Source organism: Podarcis erhardii (assembly GCF_964252035.2).
Source record: "Podarcis erhardii genome assembly, chromosome: 1".
Classification (NCBI taxonomy): Eukaryota; Metazoa; Chordata; class Lepidosauria; order Squamata; family Lacertidae; genus Podarcis; species Podarcis erhardii.
In genome coordinates this window covers 119,081,984-119,103,923 of record NC_138497.1, presented here as the reverse complement: position 1 = coordinate 119,103,923, position 21,940 = coordinate 119,081,984, and the positions used below count along the sequence as shown (strand labels likewise).

The following is a 21,940-nucleotide window of genomic DNA, read 5'->3' as shown; positions in this document are numbered from 1 at the left end:
AAGATACAGGACTGTAAAACCTCCAAAGATCTTGTGGGAGTATACAGCATTTCTGTAACGATCAGCTCCTGGTTTCAAGGTGTAAACCTGCTAAATTTATCTCGTAGAGCCAGGAGTGGGCAGACTTCTGGTTTGTTGGATCTATATGGCATTCCGTAGGATGGTTGCGTCAAAGCACCAGGTACTTCGTGCCTAAATTATGGATATAATATAATCTCCACCCCCATCGTTCAGCCCAGACACTGAGGTCCAGCGCTGAGGGCCTTCTGGCGGTTCCCTCACTGCGAGAAGTGAGGTTACAGGGAACCAGGCAGAGGGCCTTCTCGGTAGTGGCGCCTGCCCTGTGGAACACACTCCCACCAGGTGTCAAAGAAATTAACAACTATCTGACATGTAGAAGACATCTGAAGGCAGCCCTGTTTAGGAAAGTTTTTAATGACTGATGTTTTAATGTATTTTTAATCTCTTGTTGGAAGCCGCCCAGAGTGGCTTGGGAAACCCAGCCAGACGGGTGGGGTATAAATTATTATTATTATTATTGGTACAGGAACACAGCAAATGACCACATCACTTGGGGGCACAGGATTGCAGTGTGAGATGAGATAGTCTGAAATATGCTTTGTGCCCTCGCTCCTTTGCACATGTTCGGTGTGATTCCATCACCGTCTATAAAGACACGCACACACGCTCCATTAGTTTTTGCAGTTGGGCAGTCGGGAAAAAAAGTAATTACAGTGAGAAACAGGGTCGTCCTTTTCAAGGGTCAGTTCTTCTGACAAGTCGAGCGCATATGAGCAGCACATTTGGCACTTATGCTGGAAACAGTCAAATGAACACCTCTCCACCCCATCCCGAAATCTTGCAATTATTCTTTCAACTTCGGCAGAAAAATTGAAAAAAGGATATTTTAAAAGCTTGGAAGATCTCGCAGAATCTTACAAATGTGCGCTGTGAGCACCCGTCCTACAAGTAATTCTGGAAACTGGGAATTGCAGAGTGAAAATACGATAGGAAGCCACTGAAAGAATCAATAAATGCATGCAGCAATTGTGACAGCCATTCTTGATGTGTGAAAAGGGAGATTGGTGGCAAAGATTTCAGTGATTAATAAGGAACGAGAAAATGATTTATTGTCTGCCTGACGTTTGTTTGGAGCAGATTCTTAACATGATCCTAATCATGTTTGCTCAAGAAGCAAACCCTAGTGATTTTAGCAGGTATCGCTTTCCAGGTAAGTACATTTGAGGATTGCAGCTCCTGAGTGGGAACTATTGCATTTCCAAGGCGTGTGCAGGCTATTATCCCATTATTTCAACACTGATGCAAAAATGCCACACAAGATTGGGGAGATTTACAGATTTTGCAGCTCTACATTATTCATTATTTATCTAAAAGGAGGAGGGAGGCTTTGGGAAGAAAGCAGAAAACACAGAAAACAGACACACCCTCTTGTAACAGCCAGGAGGAATTGGGAGCACAGAACATTCTGTGCAAACCACCTTCTCCTTAACACCCCCTTTCTACTGAATAGGTCAGGGACATGGATCAAAACCACAAGAGGAAAAAAGTGTATGTATTTCTTTTTTTAAAAAATGCATATACCACTTTATGGTCCTTGAGAGCATTCCAAAGGCAGTTTCCAACACAAACGCACAATAAGTAGGGTATTTTTAACAACTCTGCAATTAAATCAATAAAGACGACAAAGCAACTTTTTAAATAAAAAAAGCTAAATAGCAATATACAAGCAACAGGACGCCAACACCCCCTTTAACCCTGAAGAATACAAAGGTCTTTTTTGTCCCAGGAGGATGGACCCTACTAGGCAACAGACATTTTAGAAAACATTGACATCCTGCCATGCCATTCCTCATGCCCTGGCAGCGGCGGTGCTTATTTATTTCTGCCTGGGATTGCCTTGCCTGGTCACCTTCTCCCAGTGTGTCGCAGGACATTTGTGAGAGAAGCTGCCAATTGTGTGACCAAGCAAAGAGGCGGGAATCCCGGGCCATGCATTCCAGCAGGCGTTGTGCATGTGTGATGAATGCTGGCACCATTTGCTTACACAGATTGTAAGTGATGTAGTAGTGAATGAGTAGAACTGAGGACAGAGCAGTGTGTTCTGCGCAGCCATAAACCAGCCTGCTTCCAAGGTCCAGTGGAACCTCGGTTGTCGAACACTTTGGAAGCCGAACAATTCGGAACCCTAACGCCGACAACCTGGAAGCAAATGCTTCCGTTTTCAAATGCACCTCAGAAGTTGAACGGCTTCCGAGGTGTGTTTCTCAATTTTTTAAAAGGAATTTGCCGACTGGCAATTGCGCCTTGGTTGTTGAACGTTTTGGAAGTTGAACAGTCTTCTGGAACGGATTACGTTCGACAACCAAGGTTCTACTGTACCAGAGTGGTCAGCTTCTGTATGTAGAATGGCAGGGGCACTGTCTTGTACAGTGGTACCTCTGGTTGCAAATGGGATCCGTTCCGGAGGCCCGTTCGCAACATGAAAAGAGCGCAACCTACAGCGGCGTGTCTGCGCATGCACGGGTTGCGATTCGCCGCTTCTGCGCATACATGTGGTGTTATTTTGTGCTTCTGCGCATGCACAAGTGGCGAAACCCAGAAGTAATCCTTTCCGGTACTTCCGGGTCTCCGTGGGATGTAACCTGAAAGAACGTAACATGAGGAATGACTGTATTTGCCTCATGTAGAAAGATGTCTTGGGTCAGACCTCTGTTGTACCATTATAAAAAGCTGAGGGAAGAGAGGCCTTTGACTAAGGGAAGGAGTTCCCTTGGTTGAAGGGCACAAACAGAAAAAGCTCTCCTCAAAGGGAAAAGGCAAATATCACACTTTTTGTGGTTCACTAAGGCGGCCACTTCCTATCTTCGGCAGATTTCTGCAGTCTTGATTCTGGAAGCACAAATCATTTAAGTACCCATGCTGTATTTGGTGTACAGGGAAGACGATCCATTATTCTTGCCTAAATTAAAACACTTCCAGCAAACCATTTCCATCTTCCCACTGAGAATGGCTATGAAAAATAGGGCCTCGGTCTGTGGACTGAGCATATGCTGGAGTTTCATCTTTGGAGCACTTTATTCAATTCATGCAAAACTATTTTAGCAGCTGTTAACGCTGTAGCAGAGAAGCATGGAAATGACAGGAAAATAAGACATCATTAGTTGTGTTCCAATCTTTATGCATGTGTTTGTGCACAGACCGTATTCCGCCTAAGCGTTCCTTTCCTTTTGACTCTGGCCGCGATGTGTCATTTTGGGTAATGGTTGGGCCATTTTATGTGTCTTAAAGTGGAGGGCATTTATAGTTGCAGCGCACTATGTAATGCTAAATAATGCATGCCTGGTGTATCATTCTAACGTACGCTGGTTGCTCTGATTGCACAAAAATATTTTAAAAGTCCACATTTTAGCAGTTTTAGGGATAAACAGAAGCTTTGTTCGAATTACTCCTCTTCAGATGAGGCGTTTCTTCAATTTCAGCTGTCAAGCAGGGGTCAAATTAGATTTTATAAAAGGTACCTGTAACTTTCCTCCCAAGGGTGAAAAGATGGGCTTTGGGGAGGGTTGTGGTTTTGTTCTGAAAAAATAGCACGGGAAAGGGTTAAGCAGCTTGCCTCGCCCACTTCACCCATAGCTCACATGCTTTGCATCCTGAAGGTGTGAAATCTGCTCTGGAGGGAGAAACCGATTTAGGGATTTAATTGTACAAAGATGGATCACTCGCATAGTATGAAGCGTAGAGGGAAGATGTGAATCTTTTGAACAGTTACAGGATAGTTTTAGTGAATAGTTTTAGTGTATGCGCAAAGTTGGCTGAGAAAAGGCGACTCGGAACTTCTATTCAAAAAAACCGGCATATGAATTTTCAATTACACAGGGCTTCCCTCCCCCCCCTTTTTTTTTTTTGCTACTGATATCTGCATCTCATCGCCATGTTTTAACTCAGTAGCTGTTTATGCATCTTTCTGTTTTCATCTAAATGTAGAACCTAGTTATTCTTGATTGCGACAAATGATACTGTGGAAAATTGCATATTTCACGTCTTCTCAGACTTCCAACATTTTCAGTTTTCGTATGTTCATTCATTTATTTATTTTTCTTTTGAAAAATCCACTTCCACGTTTGTTTACTTTTATCACTGCCCCCTTTGTTTCTTTCACTTAAATTTTATTTTTCAGACTCCTTTCATTGATCATCACATCCCAATCCGTCCAGCTACAGCCAATGTAGAGGTAAAGAGGTTAGATGTACAGCAGTCCTGGGTTGCTGTAGAAACTGAAGTGCTTTGGGGTTATCCAATTACCCACCCTGCCGTTGCAATGATGCTTTGACTGTAATATATCTGAGTAAATTAGCTTCATGCTGTCTCACTGCATTAAGTGTGAATACTCTAGAGTAAAGTGTTTGCCTGAGGACTTTGCAACAGGTCAGTGCCCAGAATATAACCCCTTCGTAAGTGGGAAGTTGTCAGTATATGTAACTTACTTTTTTACCTGTAAAGGTAAAGGGACCCTGACCGTTAGGTCCAGTCACAGACTACTCTGGGATTGCGGTGCTCATCTTGCTTTACTGGCCAAGGAAGCCGGCGTACGGCTTCTGGGTCATGTGGCCAGCATGACTAAGCCGCTTCTGGCGAACCAGAGCAGCGCACGGAAACGCCGTTTACCTTCCCGCCGGAGCAGTACCTATTTATCTACTTGCACTTGATGTGCTTTCGAACTGCTAGGTTGGCAGGAGCAGGGACTGAGCAACGGGAACTCACCCCATCGCGGGGATTCGAACCGCTGACCTTCTGATTGGCGAGTCCTAGGCTCTGTGGTTTAACCCACAGCGCCACCCACGTCCCTTTCACCTGTACTATCTAATAAATACCTCACTGTTAGTGTTGTTGCCGTGCTACTTGTGATGCAACATAACTGATAAGTTGCTCTGAATTACTAGGGGTTGCAGATAGAACATAGCTGGTTGGATCAATAAAATATCAGGGGGAACTCCTTTCTGCTAAGGCAATTGGCTTTCCTGGCTGCTCCCTCATCTCAGGGCAGTTCACAACATAAAATCACAACATAAAAATCAGACTTGATAAAATTGTACTGGAAATGAACACAGAAAAAAGTGAGAAAGTGCACCAAGCCGATCTACAATTTTGCTGTGTTTGCTTTAGGTGTAGGTGCTCTGATAGACACACACAACAAAGGTGGCATTTTTCCATCTCCACCGTATTAAACAGTTGGTCCCTTACCTTTCTCGCCCTGATCTGGCCACAGTGATCCATGCGACGGTCACCTCCAGTCTTGATTATTGTAACTCGCTCTACGTGGGGCTGCCCTTGCAGCTGACCCAGAAACTCCAGGGGGGGGCAGAATGCCACAGCGAGGCTCCTTACGGGGTCCTTGCCGCGGGATCACATTCATCCAGTGCTTTACCAACTGCACTGGCTCCCGGTGGAGTACAGGGTCAGGTTTAAGGTGCTGGTTTTGACCTTTAAAGCCCTATGCGGCCTAGGACCCACGTACCTACGGGACCGCCTCTCCTGGTATTGCCCGCGAAGGACCTTAAGGTCCACAAATGACAACACTTTGGAGGTCCCAAGTTGCAAGGTGGTTAGATTGGTCTCAACTAGGGCCAGGGCCTTTTCAGTACTGGCCCCGACTTGGTGGAACGCTTTGTCACAAGAGACTAGGGCCCTGCGGGACTTGACATCTTTCCGCAGGGCCTGCAAGACAGAGCTGTTCTGCCTGGCCTTTGGCTTGGACTTAGTCTGTCCCTTATTTTTCCCTCCCCTTGCGGTTTTGATCTATGGGCTACTTTTAAAATGAGGCTGCATTTTAAATTGCATTTTAAACTGTATTTTAATTTTTTTTCCTATTATGTTTTTATTGTAATTTTACTGGTGTTAGTTGCCCTGGGCCCGGCCCTGGCTGGGGAGGGTGGGGTATAAATAAAAATTTATTATTATTATTATTACACATAGACCTGCTATTACACACACCTCAAAAGGACGGATTCATTTCAGTGTACTTGCATGTGCAAATTCCTTGGCAGAAACTAGGAAGTGCACACCGTGTGCAGCTGAGGTGCATAGATCCCTGGATTGGTTATATCCTGCAGATCCAAGGAGATCTACAAACATGGGGGCAAATGTACACATCCCATTATGACATTAAAGCCTAGATTAATAAGCTTCATTGCATTGTCAAAAAACCCCCATATTTGTAAATACCACTGTTACATAAAAGTCTTTTCAGGAAAACAGAAAAGCTTAAAATATTTCTTGCCTGCTTCCTCCTCCTCCTCCTCCTCCTCCTCCTCCTCCAGGTTCCATCAGAAAGAATCCTTCAAGCTGGGAAAGTATTACGGAACGCCATCCTCTCCCGAGCCCCTCACATGATAAGAGACCGTAAATATCACCTGAAGACGTACAGGTATTTGTGAGCAGCTGATTGCATAATGGTTTGGGGGCCCTTACATATTGCGAGCACCATCTAGTGACTTTTAATTGTAGCTTGCTGCTTTTTGAGGTTCTCAAAAACGGTCGTACCTTGGTAATAATAATAATAATAATAATAATAATAATAATAATTTATTTATACCCCTCCCACCTGGCTGGGTTTCTGCAGCCACTCTGGGCGGCTTCCAACAAAGCACTAAAATACAATAACCAATTAAACATTAAAAGCTTCCCTAAACAGGGCTGCCTTCAAATGTCTTCTAAAAGTTTGGTAGTTATTTTTCTCTTTGACATCTGGTGGGAGGGCGTTCCACAGGGCGGGTGCCACTACCGAGAAGGCCCTCTGCGCTGGACCTCAGTGTCCGGGCAGAACAATAGAGGTGGAGACGTTCCTTCAGGTATACTGGATTTAGGGCTTTAAAGGTCAGCACCAACACTTTGAATTGTGCTCGGAAACGTACTGGGAGCCAGTGTAGGTCTTTCAAGACCGGTGTTATATGGTCTTGGCGGCCGCTCCCAGTCACCAGTCTAGCTGCCGCATTCTGGATTAGTTGTAGTTTCTGGGTCACCTTCAAAGGTAGCCCCACGTAGAGCGCATTGCAGTAGTTCAAGCGAGAGATAACTAGAGCATGCACCACTCTGGCGAGACAGTCTGCGGGCAGATAGGGTCTCAGCCTGCATACCAGATGGAGCTGATAAACAGCTGCCCTGGACACAGAATTTACCTGCGCCTGTATGGACAGCTGTGAGTCCAGAATGACTCCCAGGCTGCGCACCTGGTCCTTCAGGGGCACAGTTGCCCCATTCAGGACCAGGGAGTCCTCCACATCCGCCCGTCTCCTGTCCCAAAAAACAGTACTTCTGTCTTGTCAGGATTGAACCTCAATCTGTTAGCCGCCATCCATCCTCCAACCACCTCCAGACAAACAGAATCCGTTCCAGAAGTCTGTTCGATTTCCAAAAACGTTCGACAACCAAGTCGCAGCTTCCGATTGGCTGCAGGAGCTTCCTGCATGCAATCAGAGACCACGGAAGCCCTGTTGGATGTTTGTCTTCCAAAGAACGTTCGCAAACCGGAACACTCATTTCTGGGTTTGTGATGTTCGGGTGAAAACATTCAAGTCGCAGGGCTTTTGGGACCCAAGGTATGACTGTACCTTGCGATACGATGGCAACCCACCAAGTACAGATTGAAAACGATAGCCCTAAGTGTGTCTCATTCTAGTCTGTTAAATAGAAGAAATGATGCATGCATAGGCTAGGCAACTGGGTTCAGACAAAGAGCCAGTGTGGTGTAATGATTATAGTGTGCTGGACCATGATCTTGGAGACCAAGGTTCAAATTCCCACTCAGTCATTAAGCTCATTGGGCCAGTTGCCATCTCTTAGCCTAACCTACCTCACAGGGTCATTGTGAAGGTGAAATTGGGGGAGAATGAGAACCATGTACATACCACCTTGAGCTCCTTGGATGAGAATGGTGGTATATAAATGCAAATAATAATAATAATAATAATAATAATAATAATAATAATAATAATAATGGCAAAAGCCATATGGTGGGGTACCATTAGGGCAAATCTGTCAGTTTCTCATTTTTCCCTGTTAAGTTCAGGTCTCTACATTTCAACATCAGTTTGATGATCAGTTTTTTTAAGTCCTCGTGAAATTTTGTCAGCATTTCAGAGCGAATGTCTCCTAATGTGCAGATTTTTGTATGTTGCTTTTGCCTAATCTGCACACTTTACGTAGTAAATGCATTAGTGGTTGGAGAATTGCACTGCAGAATTTGGGAAAGTGCAGATTTTGAAGGATGCCTGTGTTCCTCTTCATATACTGTTTCAGGAAGTGCAAATTAGGTAGATTTGCCCTTTAATAGGCAAATTGAATTTCTCCTGCAGCCCAAAATGCCACGTGAACAATAACATTCTTTAAATGTCCAATTGCATGCTTAAATTGGGCCTGCCCCCTTAGATTTGGCTTCAGTGTACTTGTAATTCTTTCTCCCTCCCTCTGTTATAGTAGATATAGGTTTATGTTTATTATCGCTCATGCTTCTGTGTATCCTGCTGGTGGCAGCACTGCCTTGGGTAAACTAAATTATCTGTGTAGTTCTGCCAGAATAGAAATTTAAAACTAAGGATAGTTAACCCACCTTTCTTTCTTTCCCCCTACTAATAGTAATAGTAATAGTAATGTGGTGCACCTTCTCAAGAGGACTGAATAATTTAATTAAATACTCTTGAGGGCTTAGCTTTTCTCTTGCTAATAGTATAAATGTGTGGGAAGTTAGGAGCTGGGGATTTATTATTTTTTTCTATATTAGGAACGAAATAGGTTACAAAGATTTATTTTATGCAACTTGCAATCATTTGAATTACACAGAACTCCTCATCAGAATGGAAAACAAACCTTCATCTAGGAACAGATGAGGTTTTCTTTTTTTTTTTTTTTTCATCACAGTGAAACTCAAGAAACGATAGCTCTAGCCCAGTCATAGGCAAACTTGGCCCTCCAGCTGTTTTGGGACTACAACTCCCATGATCCCTAGCTAACAGGACCAGTGGTCAGGAATGATGGGAATTGTAGTCCCAAAACATTTGGAGAGTTGAGTTTGCCTATGCCTGCTCTAGCCTATCAGAATATAGTTCCGTTGGAATTGACCCTTTATTATGGAATCAGGGGTCCACAGATTTCAATGGGCCTTGGTAGCCAGCCACTATCTGTAGTCTGATCCAAACTCTCTCCTCCTCCTAAATTCCCTGGCACATGCAGAAGACTTGAGGAAGATGAGAGACCAGCCTCTCATTTTGTCCCAGGCTTTCCAGATACAGTCATACCTTGGGTTGAAGTTGCTTCAGGTTGAGCGCTTTCGGGTTTCGCCGCTCGCACATGTGCAGAAGGTCAAAATGACGTCATGCACGAAAGCGGCAAATCACAACACGCGCAGACATGGGTTGCGTTCGCTTCAGGATGCGAACAGGGCTCCGGAACGGATCCCATCCGTATCCAGAGGTACCACTGTACGGTGGTACCTTGGTTTACAAACTTAATCCATTCCGGAAGTCCATTCTTAAACCAAAGCATTCTTAAACCAAGACGTGTTTTCCCATAGCAGTGGGGAACTCAGTCTACAAATGGAACACACTCAACAGGAAGCGAAACATGTTCTGCTTCCAAGGCAAAGTTCACAAACCAAAACACCTACGTCTGGGTTTGCAACGTTCTTAATCCAAGTTGTTCATAAACCAAGGTATCACTGTACTTGAAAGCAGTGAAAATCCCTTCTGCTGCTTCTGAGGGCCTTCAGAAGATGGCACGGGGAGAGTTATTTATCACTCGGTTCCATGCTCTGAAATACACTCACTTTACCCTTGTGCCTTTACAGTACACAGACTGAATGGCCCTCTCTCTTCATCAAGTCCCAGGAGACTTGGGGAGGGCAGACTAGTTGCCGTTCTTCCGAGTCTGCTGGAGGAAAGGATGCAAAGCGAGTGCCTTCAAAGCATACAACAAAATGAGTGAACTGTCCCCACTTCGCTCTGTGAAGTCGGACACCAGAGGCTGTGATAGGAGAGAGAGAGTGCCATTGTTTGCAAATCTCTGCAAAGCCCAGTATAAAATGAGAGAACCAAGGGAGAGTCTGTTTTCCCCACCTGGCATTCAGTGAGAGAGCCTTCCCTCTGAATTCTCTGTGGTGTGTGGAGAATTTGGGAGAGGCAGGAAGGATAAAGGAGGCCTCTTGTGTTTCCCCAGGATTGGGGGCAAATGTTTTCGAGGTTGTTTTCCTCATTCCTTAAAGCAGGCATAGGCAAACTTGGCCCATCAAATGTTTTGGGACTACAATTCCCATCATCCCTGACCACTGGTCCTGTTAGCTAGGGCTGATGGGAGTTGTAGTTCCAAAACATCTGGAGGGCCGAGTTTGCCTATTCCTGGCTTAAAGGGAAAACCTGTGATGCATAATCCTGTATCTAGTGTCTTGCCATTTTCCTCAAAGTCCCTTTCTTGACCTGGTTCCATTTACTTCTAAATAGTTATTATATATCAAATGTTTAAAACCAGCAGATGATGTAAAACATTTTTTAAATAAAAAAACATATTTATTTCCTCCCTCAGACAGTGCTGTGTAGGAACAGAACTGGTAGACTGGATAATGCAGCAGAGTTCGTGCGTTCATTTACGGACGCAGGCTGTGGGCATGTGGCAAGTATTGTTGGAAGAAGGTGTTCTCAATCATGGTAAGAGAAGCTCTTTTACTTTATAGGAAATTCCTCCCACTCGGATCAGTGTTTCCCAAACGTGGATCTCCAGCTGTTGTTTTGTTTTTTGTGTGTGTGTGTGTGTGTGGACTACAACTCCCATCATCCCTAGCCAACAAGACCCAGTGGTCAGGGATGATGGGAATTGTAGCCTGAAAACAGCTGGAGACTCAAGTTTGGAAAACACTTTACTAGATCCATGGCATAGATTCCTTAGCAATCCCAAAAGGGATCACAGTTCTTTTAGGAGCATAACCACCTCTGAAAATACATAATATTATGGAGTGTCTTTGGAATGTCAGTATTTTGCGGGAGGGATTTGAGTGCATATTGGGAAATTTGGATTGTGCAATTCAAATGGTGGGGAAGGGGATTGGCATGCTTTTGCCTCAACCTAATTAATTGATTTTAAAGAATTATTTATTTATTTTCTATACCGCCTTTCATCAAAATATCTCAGGGTGGTTAATGTTCATTTCTTTTGTAAACTGGTGGGATTTTGTTGAATAGTTGGCTACCACCCATTGAATTTTATGGCAGTAAGGAGGGTTTTTTTTAAATAGCCCCATACTTACATCTGCGTAACTCTGGGTTATGTGATGCTTTGGGATTGTGCAATGCTAACAGTGTCATGGCACTTAGGAACTTCTCATAGATAGATAGAAATGTTTGGTGAGATAATGGCCCTTTTATAATAATAGTAATTTATTATTTATACCCCGCCCATCTGGCTGGGTTTCCCCAGCCACTCTGGGCGGCTCCCATCAGAATATTAAAAACATGAGAAAACATCAAACATTAAAAACTTACCTAAACCGGGCTGCCTTCAGATGTCTTCTAAAAGTCAGATAGTTGTTTATTTCCTTGGCATCTGATGGGAGGGTGTTCCACAGGGCGGGCGCCACTACTGAGAAGGCCCTCTGCCTGGTTCCCTGTGACCTCACTTCTTGCAGTGAGGGAACCGCCAGAAAGCCCTTGGTGCTGGACCTCAGTGTCCCGGACTGAACGATGGAGGTGGAGATGTTCCTCTTGACTCTGCAAGGGCAGAAAGAGCACCCCAACCCCCCAACATTCCTTTGTGTACCAGCCCTACTCCTCCACTGCCAAATTTCGTGCTTATCTCTGAAGGGGCTTGCATTGCCAATTGCAAGGAAGCTCATAAGCATGTACACCCCTTTTGTGGTCAGACTGAATGCATGAAGAGGCAAGTGTGTCTTAAATATGCAGGTACTACATGAGAAGGATTTATGCTAGCATAATGGGGATTTTCCCCTGCCCACCTCTGCCCACACACCCAGTTGGCTTCGGGGAGTTGGGAAAACCACCAGAACAGTGCTTGAGGGGAGGAGAGGGGTGCATAGCTGTCAACTTACAGATTTGAAAATAAGGGACCAGCAGCCTTGAAAATAAGGGACCAGCGGCCAAAATAAGGGACCTGCAGTCTCACCTGTTCCAGGCACTCCAGTCTTCCTGTCCTCCTGCAGTCTGGTCAAACTCATGCTGGTAGCTTCGAGAACACTGTCCAACCAACTTTGTAACCAGAGGTTTAACTGAACAGAATCTGAATCACATGCAACACAAGGCCTATGCAGCCTCAACTGCATAGCTCCCCGGCTCCCCGGCCTGGCTTTGCACTGCAAATTGCAGCCTCAACTGCATAGCTCCCCGGCTCCCCGGCCTGGCTTTGCACTGCAAATTTTGCAGCAGCACGTGCAACAAAATGGCGTCCAGCATTCAAAAAACCCCTCAGCTTGCATTAACTAGCCACACACAAGGCATGCAAGCTCCACCCCCTAGTCGTTCTTAGACTTCTTATTGGGTGAGCAACACAGCCAAGCAACACAGTTGGAGCCTCCCTCCTCCCTGGCCGGCAGGGAGGGAGGAAGAGGAGCTGCTTCCTTTGAAATTTAAGGGACATCATTTAAGGGACAGCCATCAATAAGGGACAGCAGCATGCCATGGCGCTGGAATAAGGGACTGTCCCTTCAAATAAGGGACACTTGACAGCTATGGAGCGGTGGGGATCTTTCTCTCTGGCAAGCCAAAATGCTTGCCCTGATGCAGTGATCAGAAGACAGTGGCTTTGAAGTTCTCCCATTGGAGAACTAGGCTTCCGGGCCATGATACCTTGTTTAAGCTGTAATTCCTTCCTGTCCTAATGGTTACATTCATATTGATGATGTTTTCAGTGGATCAAGAACAAAACTTCCAGGACAAATACTTGTTTTATCGGTTTTTGGACGACGAGCATGAAGATGCCCCGATGCCAACTGAGGAAGAGAAGAAAGAATGCGATGAAGAACTGCAGGACACCATGCTTCTTCTCTCGCAGATTGGACCAGACGCCCATATGAGGATGATCCTCAGAAAGCCGTAAGATAATCAACAATTACTGGCTTGTCTCTGACAGCAGGTTGATACATTTCAAACCTGGAGCCTTATTCCCATTGCTAGATAACTAGGTTGCCACTTGCCCTTCAAGAACTCTATGGCCACAGTCCAACATTTGCCTGACACCTTTCTCCTGCGAGAAACCTACTTAGGATAGGACGATTTGAAAGGATAGGATAATTTGAGGTTGCTTTTCAGTTTCTTCCTTTCTTTGTATTTAAAAAGCCAAAGGTAAAATAAAAGAGAGGTGCAGGCAGCTTGGAGCTTGGCGGTCAGTGTAAGAGAGAGTACAGTGGTACCTCGGGTTACATACCCTTCAGGCTACACACTCCACTAACCCAGAAATAGTGCTTCAGGTTAAGAACTTTGCTTCAGGATAAGAACAGAAATTGTGCTCCGGCGGTGCGGCAGCAGCAGGAGCCCCCATTAGTTAAAGTGGTGCTTTAGTTAAAGGTTAAGAATAGTTTCAGGTTAAGAACGGACCTCCGGAATGAATTAAGTACGTAATCCGAGGTACCACTGTATGAAGCTGTTTTGGATAAGTTTGTTGATTTCTTCCAGCAGTGTCTTGAGGAAAGTCACTTGCAAAGATTCCTTCAGCTTTCTGGGTTCTTCTTGTCCTTAGCCCTTTGCTTCCCTTCTCACCTCATCAGCCTGAGTATGAGTCATGCTGTCATGTAGCCTTTGTATTTTAAGTTGCAGGCATCTATTCCAGTATTCCTGTTGTATATGAATAAGATCTTTCTCGAAGGACCAGTTCTGCCTTTCCCCACAGTCTGCAGGATGTTGGAAGGCCTCAAAGAGGCAAGGCCTTTCCATCTTGGCACCAGAATTGTGAAACTCCTTGAAGACATTCATTCTGTTTATTCTCTTTCTTCCGTTGATGTATACAAATAGATTCATGCTATTTGTATGTGATGTGAAGAGAAAAGAGGGTACACTATTGTTTTCACACTTACACCCTCTGTTTGTGAAAGCCAATGTGTGGGACGTAGAGCTATATTAATAGATGAAATAGGGATATCCTTTCCCTTTAATATATTTACAACAGAGTCAAATGTCTTCATTTTCTTCAGAGTAGTTACAGTAATATCTGAGAGGAACAGTAGCTCTCTATAGTTTGATTTTATTTGGGGGGACGGGATTATGTCCCACTGCATTTATAATCAGCTCCATAGATCTAATATCTCCAAATATTACCTGTATACCACTGTTTGTTTTAGCCACTTCAGAATTGATCCTATAGGTTGCTTCAGTATAAGCTAATGTATTTTAAATCTTTTGTTGGAAGCTGCCCAGAGTGGCTGGGGAAACCCAGCCAGATGGGCGAGGTATTAATAATAATAATAATAATAATAATAATAATAATAATAATAATGATGATGATGATGATGATGATGCAGCACACCTAAAATGGTAGCCAAAAATTATTCCAAAAGTTCCACAGAATTTCCACCTCCAACTTTTCCTTTCTATTTACCTCATGTGACTTTTTGTATTTGCATGCAGGTAACATGAAACATAAAACAGGGACGTGGGTGGCACTGTGGGTTAAACCACTGAGCCTAGGACTTGCTGATCAGAAGGTCGGCGGTTCGAATCCCCGTGATGGGGTGAGCTCCCGTTGCTTGGTCCCTGCCCCTGCCAACCTAGCAGTTTGAAAGCACGTCAAAGTGCAAGTAGATAAATAGGTAAGGCAAGGTAGGGAAGGTAAACGGCGTTTCCGTGCGCTGCTCTGGTTCACCAGAAGCGGCTTAGTCATGCTGGCCACATGACCCGGAAGCTGTACGCCAGCTCCCTCGGCCAATAAAGTGAAATGGGACAGGGGTCCCTTTAACTAACATAAAACTACCGTACTTTTCCATCTATAAGACGCCCCCATGTATAAGATGCTCTCAAATTTATTTAAATTTTATTTAAAAAATAAATTTAAGAAAATGGGGGGAGATGGCACAAAGTTGTTGAGCTTTTCTTGCAGAGGATTACCCAGAGTTGTTGAACTTTTTTGGGGGGGGGGAGCTCCACGGTTGTGGAGCAGGTTTTTTGGGGGGGGATGGAATGCCAAACCAAATATCACTCATCCAACTTGCAAACCCTAACAATCGCAAGCGACGCAAGCCAAATTGCCGACCACTGCATTGGATAATCTACCTGTGTACCCCCCGCCAAAAAAAAAGCCTGGGTCTCAGGTGTCCTTTTTCTTTTTCGCTGGAGTATGGCAAGACCTCTGACCCAGCAGAGGATTTGAGTTACCTTAATGGGCCTTCTTCTTAGAAAGAAGCAAGTAAGGTCATAAGCCATTGGCTGGACTGTACCACTTCCATCTGCCACTGGGGGTCCACGTGAGAATAAAGTCATACCTTGGAAGTCAAAACGCCTTGCAAGTCAAACGTTTTGGCTCCCGATCGTTGCAAACCCGGAAGTGAGTGTTATGGTTTGCAAACGTTCTTTTGGAACCCAAATGTCCGACACAGGTTCCGCAGCTTCCGATTGGCTGTAGGAGCTTCCGTTCGACTTCCGAGGTACGACTGTACTCCACTGTTCCCCACATATGTAAATCTATATATGAGGGAGAAAAGTTCTAATCTCCTCCTCCTCCTCCAAGTTTGAGTATGGTCCCTATCATGGGAAGTCTCTATGAGTATGGTCCCTATCATGTTAGTCCTGATCTGTAGTCCGTGGTACAGTCCAGACACAGATTTACTGTCTAATCTGTGGGAACTTGCCCTAGTTTTGACAAGTTATCTTGGCCGTACGATTAAAGTTATTGGCTCTGTATTGAATATTGAATAGAATATTGGCTCTGTATTGGCTTGAAAAAATACTTCCCATTTGCATATCAGCACAGCTGCTGCCTTTGACATGCAACTCTCCAAGAGGATGCAAAAAACTCGCATAATTACCGTGAAAGAAATAATGCAATTTCAAAAAGGAAGAAAAAACATGCTGAAAAGATCACTTTGAGCATTTGATTGTATAATGACGCTGTTGCTTTAAAAGGTGCTTTCTATTGTTTCCAATTTGAAACTCACTTGCAGAATGTGTCACTTGTTTTGACAGGCAACTTTAAAAATTCTCTATTTATTACATTAACTGCTACGTTTTAACTGTCAATTGATGAAAGAAAGCCTGTAGTGTTGTTGTTTTTTTAAAAAAAAAAGAAGGGAGAAAAGAAAGCTGTAAGGGGGCGGGGGACTGGCAGACTCTTGTTGCTGTTGGTAAGGTTGTTTCTCTCCCTGCCACCCGCCACATTCCTTGTTAAAAACATGCATTTCTAGAAATGTAAAATTAGCTTCTTTTTCAGTGCAAGCAACAAAGCTGCGAGTAGAAATCCATAGTTTATGCGCCTGGAATTTATTTTTTGAAAGCTGTGACTTAATGTTTTTAAAATTTTATTTGGCAATTCAGGAATGACAACCTAAATTGAATTTTTATTTACTAATCTGTATCTAGCTGGTTGCACAAATTCAAGCAGTTAAAAACAATGAATCTAATCCAGTATTTAACAAGGAAATTGCTAACTGTAATATGCAGTTGCTGTGTGACGAGGCTATGGATCCTTTCTTGCTACTTTGCCCAGTTTTCCAAGTGCTGTACTGGGCATGTTACAACACCTCTTGCAGTCTTAAAAAATACTAATAACAGTTATGGGAAAGCCCAATTTTGATCACTGGGGGGAGCAGATTTACTCTTTTTCCAGCACCGTTTTTCTCATTAAAATCCCTCCCCTCCTTCCCACTATCAGCCCTTAAGGTCAAGACATACAGCAGGCCAGTATCAGCACCCAATACATATTGGCAAGTACTGTGACCCACTGCATCCCCTTGCCTGCTCAGCCCAGTGGAAGGGGGTGCGGTGGGGGCAGTCTGACCCGGGTGTCACCACTGAGGGGAGTGACAAAATGCCGGGAAGCAGTCACCGCGGGGCCCGCAGCACGCCCAAGCCACGTGTCTCTCCTGGGAGTGACGTGGTGGCTTGGGTGCCCGCAGCCTCCATGCTGCCCCAAACAGTCTGCCCGCTGCCTCCCCCTCAGCTGTAGGGCAGCTGAGTGGGAGGAAGCAGACAGACCCCTCAGAGCATCCTGCCCTGGCTGGCCCCACCCCTGGGCGCAGGCCACATGCGCCACCCCAGGCGCCCGGTTGGCTTGCTCTACCGCTGGCTCACCCCCCAGAATATTGCACACAAACACGGCCCATCAGGGATGGCAGAAGCCACAGTGCTTTTGCACTCACCAAACACCTCCCCTGATCTAGCTGGTTGGCTGACATACCCAATGGTGGCACAGGAATTGGTTATGAGGGAGCCGGGTCACCACTGTTCTGTTCATATAAAAACAGTGTGGAAAGGAAGGTGGGAAGTCAAGTTATAAGAAAAATGTATAACATATTTGAAGTTTGAAATTAATTACAGTGGTACCTCGGGTTGTGGAAGACAGGAGTGCCTCGCATGCTCTGGTCCATGGGGTCACAAAGAGTCGGACACAACTAAACGACTAAACAACAACAACACCTCGGGATACATACGCTTCAGGTTACAGACTCCGCTAACCCAGAAATATTACCTCGGGTTAAGAACTTTGCTTCAGGTTGAGAACAGAAATCGTGCTCCGGCAGCGCGGCAGCAGCAGGAGGCCCCATTAGCTAAAGTGGTGCTTCAGGTTAAGAACAATTTCAGGTTAAGAACAGACCTCCAGAACGAATTAAATACTTAACCTGAGGTACCACTGTAGTTAAAGTTATTAAAATGTAATAAAAAAATTATTATTATTTTTTAAAGAAGAGTTTGGATTTGATATCCCGCTTTATCACTACCCTAAGGAGTCTCAAAGTGACTAACAATCTCCTTTTCCCTTCCTCCCCCACAACAAACACTCTGTGAGATGAGTGGGGCTGAGAGACTTCAGAGAAGTGTGACTGGCCCAAGGTCACCCAGCAGCTGCATGTGGAGGAGCGGGGAAGCGAACCTGGTTCACCAGATTACGAGTCTACTGCTCTTAACCACTACACCACACTGGCTCTCATTTTGGGACACATCACTATTGTTGTTGCTGTTTAGTCGTTTAGTCGTGTCCGACTCTTCGTGACCCCATGGACCAGAGCACGCCAGGCACTTCTGTCTTCCACTGTCTCCCGCAGTTTAGTCAGACTCATGCTGGTAGCTTCGAGAACACTGTCCAACCATCTCGTCCTCTGTCGTCCCCTTCTCCTTGTGCCCTCCATCTTTCCCAACATCAGGGTCTTTTCCAGGGAGTCTTCTCTTCTCATGAGGTGGCCAAAGTATTGGAGCCTCAGCTTCACGATCTGTCCTTCCAGTGAGCACTCAGGGCTAATTTCCTTAAGAATGGATGCGTTTGATCACATCAATACAGTTCCCTATACAATGCCTGGCATATGGTAGACCCTAAATAAAATTATATTGACTGCCATCTTTGTCCTCTTCACCCTGATCTTTTTTCTTCTTGGACAGAGGTTTATTCAAGTTTGCAGCAAGAACAGGGATAAGCAGTGCTTATATACCGAGATACAATTTTCATTCTTGTCTACACGGCAGCAACAGAGAAACTCGGTGTCTGTGACCTTGATAGACTACTCAAGCAGCCAACGGTGTTTATTGATCATGTAATTTCAACCAGGCTCTCCCTTCCACTAATGTGTAGTTTGCTTCTCCCAGAACCTCCCATTTACTTTATCTTGGGTATAACTAAGACATAGCTCACCCAACGGGTTTCCTGCAGAAAGTAGGTCTTCACACAGCAGGATCCGAGAAATCTACATCATTGGTGCACCACACCGACCGCTTAATATCTTCCCATACCTGGACAAGCAGAAGTCTGAGGTGCCTCTGTAACAGACCGTGTGACATTTTCACTCATGTTAAAGGAAAACTTAATGTATATATGAATCAGAACGGCATGTCTACCAGATAAAAAGCAGGTCGTTAATGCAGTGGGAATTTAGGGGCTTATACCTGCGTGGCTGCTTACCAAAACCAATAAAAAAAACCCCAAAGAAATGCAAGCGTGCTCACACATAAAATAAAAAGCACATTTGCAATTGCACTGTTGAAATACTGCCAGCAAATAATAAAAAAATTGATATCCATACAATTAAAAACTTCTAATGAGGTGCTGCTTTTAAAAGGTAATGATGACATGGAAAGGGGGAAAACAGAGTCAGCGTTTTGATCTTGAGCCTGCCAATCTTCAAATATGCCCAAGTAGCAGTCACATTTGCAATTATCACCAGATATGACTTTCCAGAGCAGCCCTTTTCTCGGTCCAACCAACAACTGATGTGGATTTGGTGGGAAATCAAGAAAGGGCCTTTTTAGTGGCTATATCCAGATTTTGAAAATTCATTTTCAAAGATGTTCATTTAGCCTCCTTGTTGCTCAGTTTCTGGCAGGTGGCAAAAAACCTTTTTATTTAAACAGGGCTATTTTTCCTTTTGCCTGTTTCGTTGTGTTTAATCTCTGTTTTAAAATTTAACTATGTTTTTAAACTGGCTGCCATCTGATCTGCTTTTTATACAGTTTTATGACTTTTATGTAGATTGTTTATTTTTAATGGTGGAATTTATTAATGTTATACTGCAAACATAATAAATGAATGAATAATAAAACATGCCTTTGAATGGAAAAATCTAACCATAGTCTGTTTTGCCGATGAAAATTATAACAACTAGAGATACAGTTTTATATGTCTTTTCATTTTGCTGTTATTCTGTGCTACTTTTCAAACATGTCCCACTGCAAGTTAATAAATGTTTTGCCTGCATTTTAACCGTTTTGCAGACCCAATCTCGCCATGTTTAGTTGGAAGAAAATTCCACTGATTTCTATAGTATATACTTCCAAGTCTGTGCATAGGATTCAAGTTATTTGGCAGAATAGTGTAGAATCAAGTCCAGTCAAAGGCGACTATGGGGTTGCTGTGCTCATTTCGCTTCAGTCTGAGGAAACCAGCGTTTGTCCACGGACAGCTTTCTGGGTCATGTGGCCAGCAGGACTAAACCACTTCTGGTGCGACAGGACACCATGACAGAAACCAGAGCACATGGAAACGCTGTTTACTTTCCCAACACAGCAGTACCTATCTATCTACTTGCACTGGTGTGCTTTCTAATTGCTAGGTTGGCAGGAGCTGGGACAGAACAATGGGAGCTCACCCAGTCACGGGGATTCGAACTGCCGACCTTCTGATCGGCAAGCCCAAGAGGCTCAGTGGTTTAGACCACAGCGCCACCCGTGTCCCCACCAAAATCTCCCTGTAGCTGTGCTAAAGCAGCTTTTGCTTTATATCGACTAACATAAGACACTCATAATGTAATGCTTTCTCTCTCGCACATTCACACACAAAATGCAGTTTCCTGTGTGTCATGATATCATTGTCAACTGGGCTTTTCAAACACGGCAGTTCAGCCGAGAGATCTTGACTTTTTTGCAGACTTTTCTACCACGAAAAGGTATTCATCGGCCAGAAATTAAAAGCGACTCTTAATTCAATACATTCCAATTAGAAACCGCCACCCCAAAAAAACCTGCTTTGAGATTCTGGCTCCAGAAAAGTTTAGCAACTCTGTTATAGGCATACTTGATGAAAAATAGCTTCCTTGACAGATCTGTGAGGTAAAGTCACTTTAGATTCCAAATGACCTTTTCCGGGGCTACATCTATTTAAATGAGAAATTCCAGCCCACTTCTTTTTTGGCAAAGATGAAATGCCGTAACTGCTGAGTGAAAAGATTGCCGGGTAGTGACACAAACCTTTCTCTCTCTCCCTCGCTCTCTTCCTCCCTCATACATTATTTATACGGTCGGTTGCAAAGAAGGGAGCTTCGCACAGGCGGCAAATACACCTCTATTTAGTGTGACTCTTCTGGCCAGGATGATGAGAAAATTTCTTTTGAGTTTTGAAGCATTTCAAAGCAAAGTCAGCCATTTTGCAGAGTTTTTGTTAATAGAGAGAGAGAGAGAGAGAGATGGAGAGAAAAGCGCCCTGTAAGAATGTAAAAGGAACCTTGCTAGAGTAGACCAAAGACCTACCTAGTCCAGGACTCAATTTCTCCACAGTGACCAATCAGATGCATTTGTGAAGCCCTTAACCAGGACATAGCACAATGGTCCTCTCCTGCTGTGGTTCCTTAGCAACAGGTATTCTCCGCATCAAGGCAGCAAGCCCAAAATTCCTTACCCTAGCTATGGAGAGGTGGGAATTATCTGATTTCAGTAGAGATCATTTTGGGGGATGCTTTGGTGAGGTCAGGTAAAGGACCCCTGGACGGTTCAGTCCAGTCAAAGGCGACTATGGGGTTGTGGCGCTCATTTCGCTTTCAGGCCGAGGGAGCCGGCGTTTGTCCACAGACAGTTTTCCGGGTCATGTGGCCAGCATGATGAAACTGCTTCTGGCGCAACGGAACACTGTGATGGAAACAGAGTACACAGAAATGCCATTTGCCTTCCTGCCACAGCAGTACCTATTTATCTACTTGCACTGGTGTGCTTTCGAACTGCTAGGTTGGCAGGAGCTGGGCAGAGCAACGGGAGCTCACCCCGTCATGTGGATTCGAACCACCGACCTTCCGATCAGCAAGCCCAGGAGGCTCGGGTTTAGACCACAGCGCCACCTGCGTCCCTTTAGCCTTTGCCTTGCTTTGGTGAATACAATGTGTGAATACAATTAATCTGTTTGAAGAATATGCAAGACTACAAAATGCTCTTGTATGGAAGCAATTAGTTTTTAAATCAGTTAACTATGGTCAGGTAGTATGGTCTGAAAGCCTGTAAAGCTGCCATCTTGCAGAAGTTGATTAGGGCTG

General features: G+C 44.4%; 1 protein-coding gene across 4 annotated transcripts in view; it reads left to right on the top strand.

Moving 5' to 3' along the window:
- Positions 1-21,940, top strand: part of RAPGEF4 (Rap guanine nucleotide exchange factor 4) — a 170,127-nt gene that overhangs the window by 93,046 nt on the left and 55,141 nt on the right. For 3 of the 4 annotated variants that reach the window (XM_081864670.1, XM_081864671.1, XM_081864673.1), the window contains 4 exons: positions 4,199-4,252; positions 6,339-6,445; positions 10,591-10,712; positions 12,923-13,106. In XM_081864670.1, the coding sequence (XP_081720796.1) occupies positions 4,199-4,252; positions 6,339-6,445; positions 10,591-10,712; positions 12,923-13,106 (467 nt within the window). The remainder of the gene's footprint in view (positions 1-4,198; positions 4,253-6,338; positions 6,446-10,590; positions 10,713-12,922; positions 13,107-21,940) is intronic. The other variant, XM_081864672.1, reaches the window with a different exon arrangement.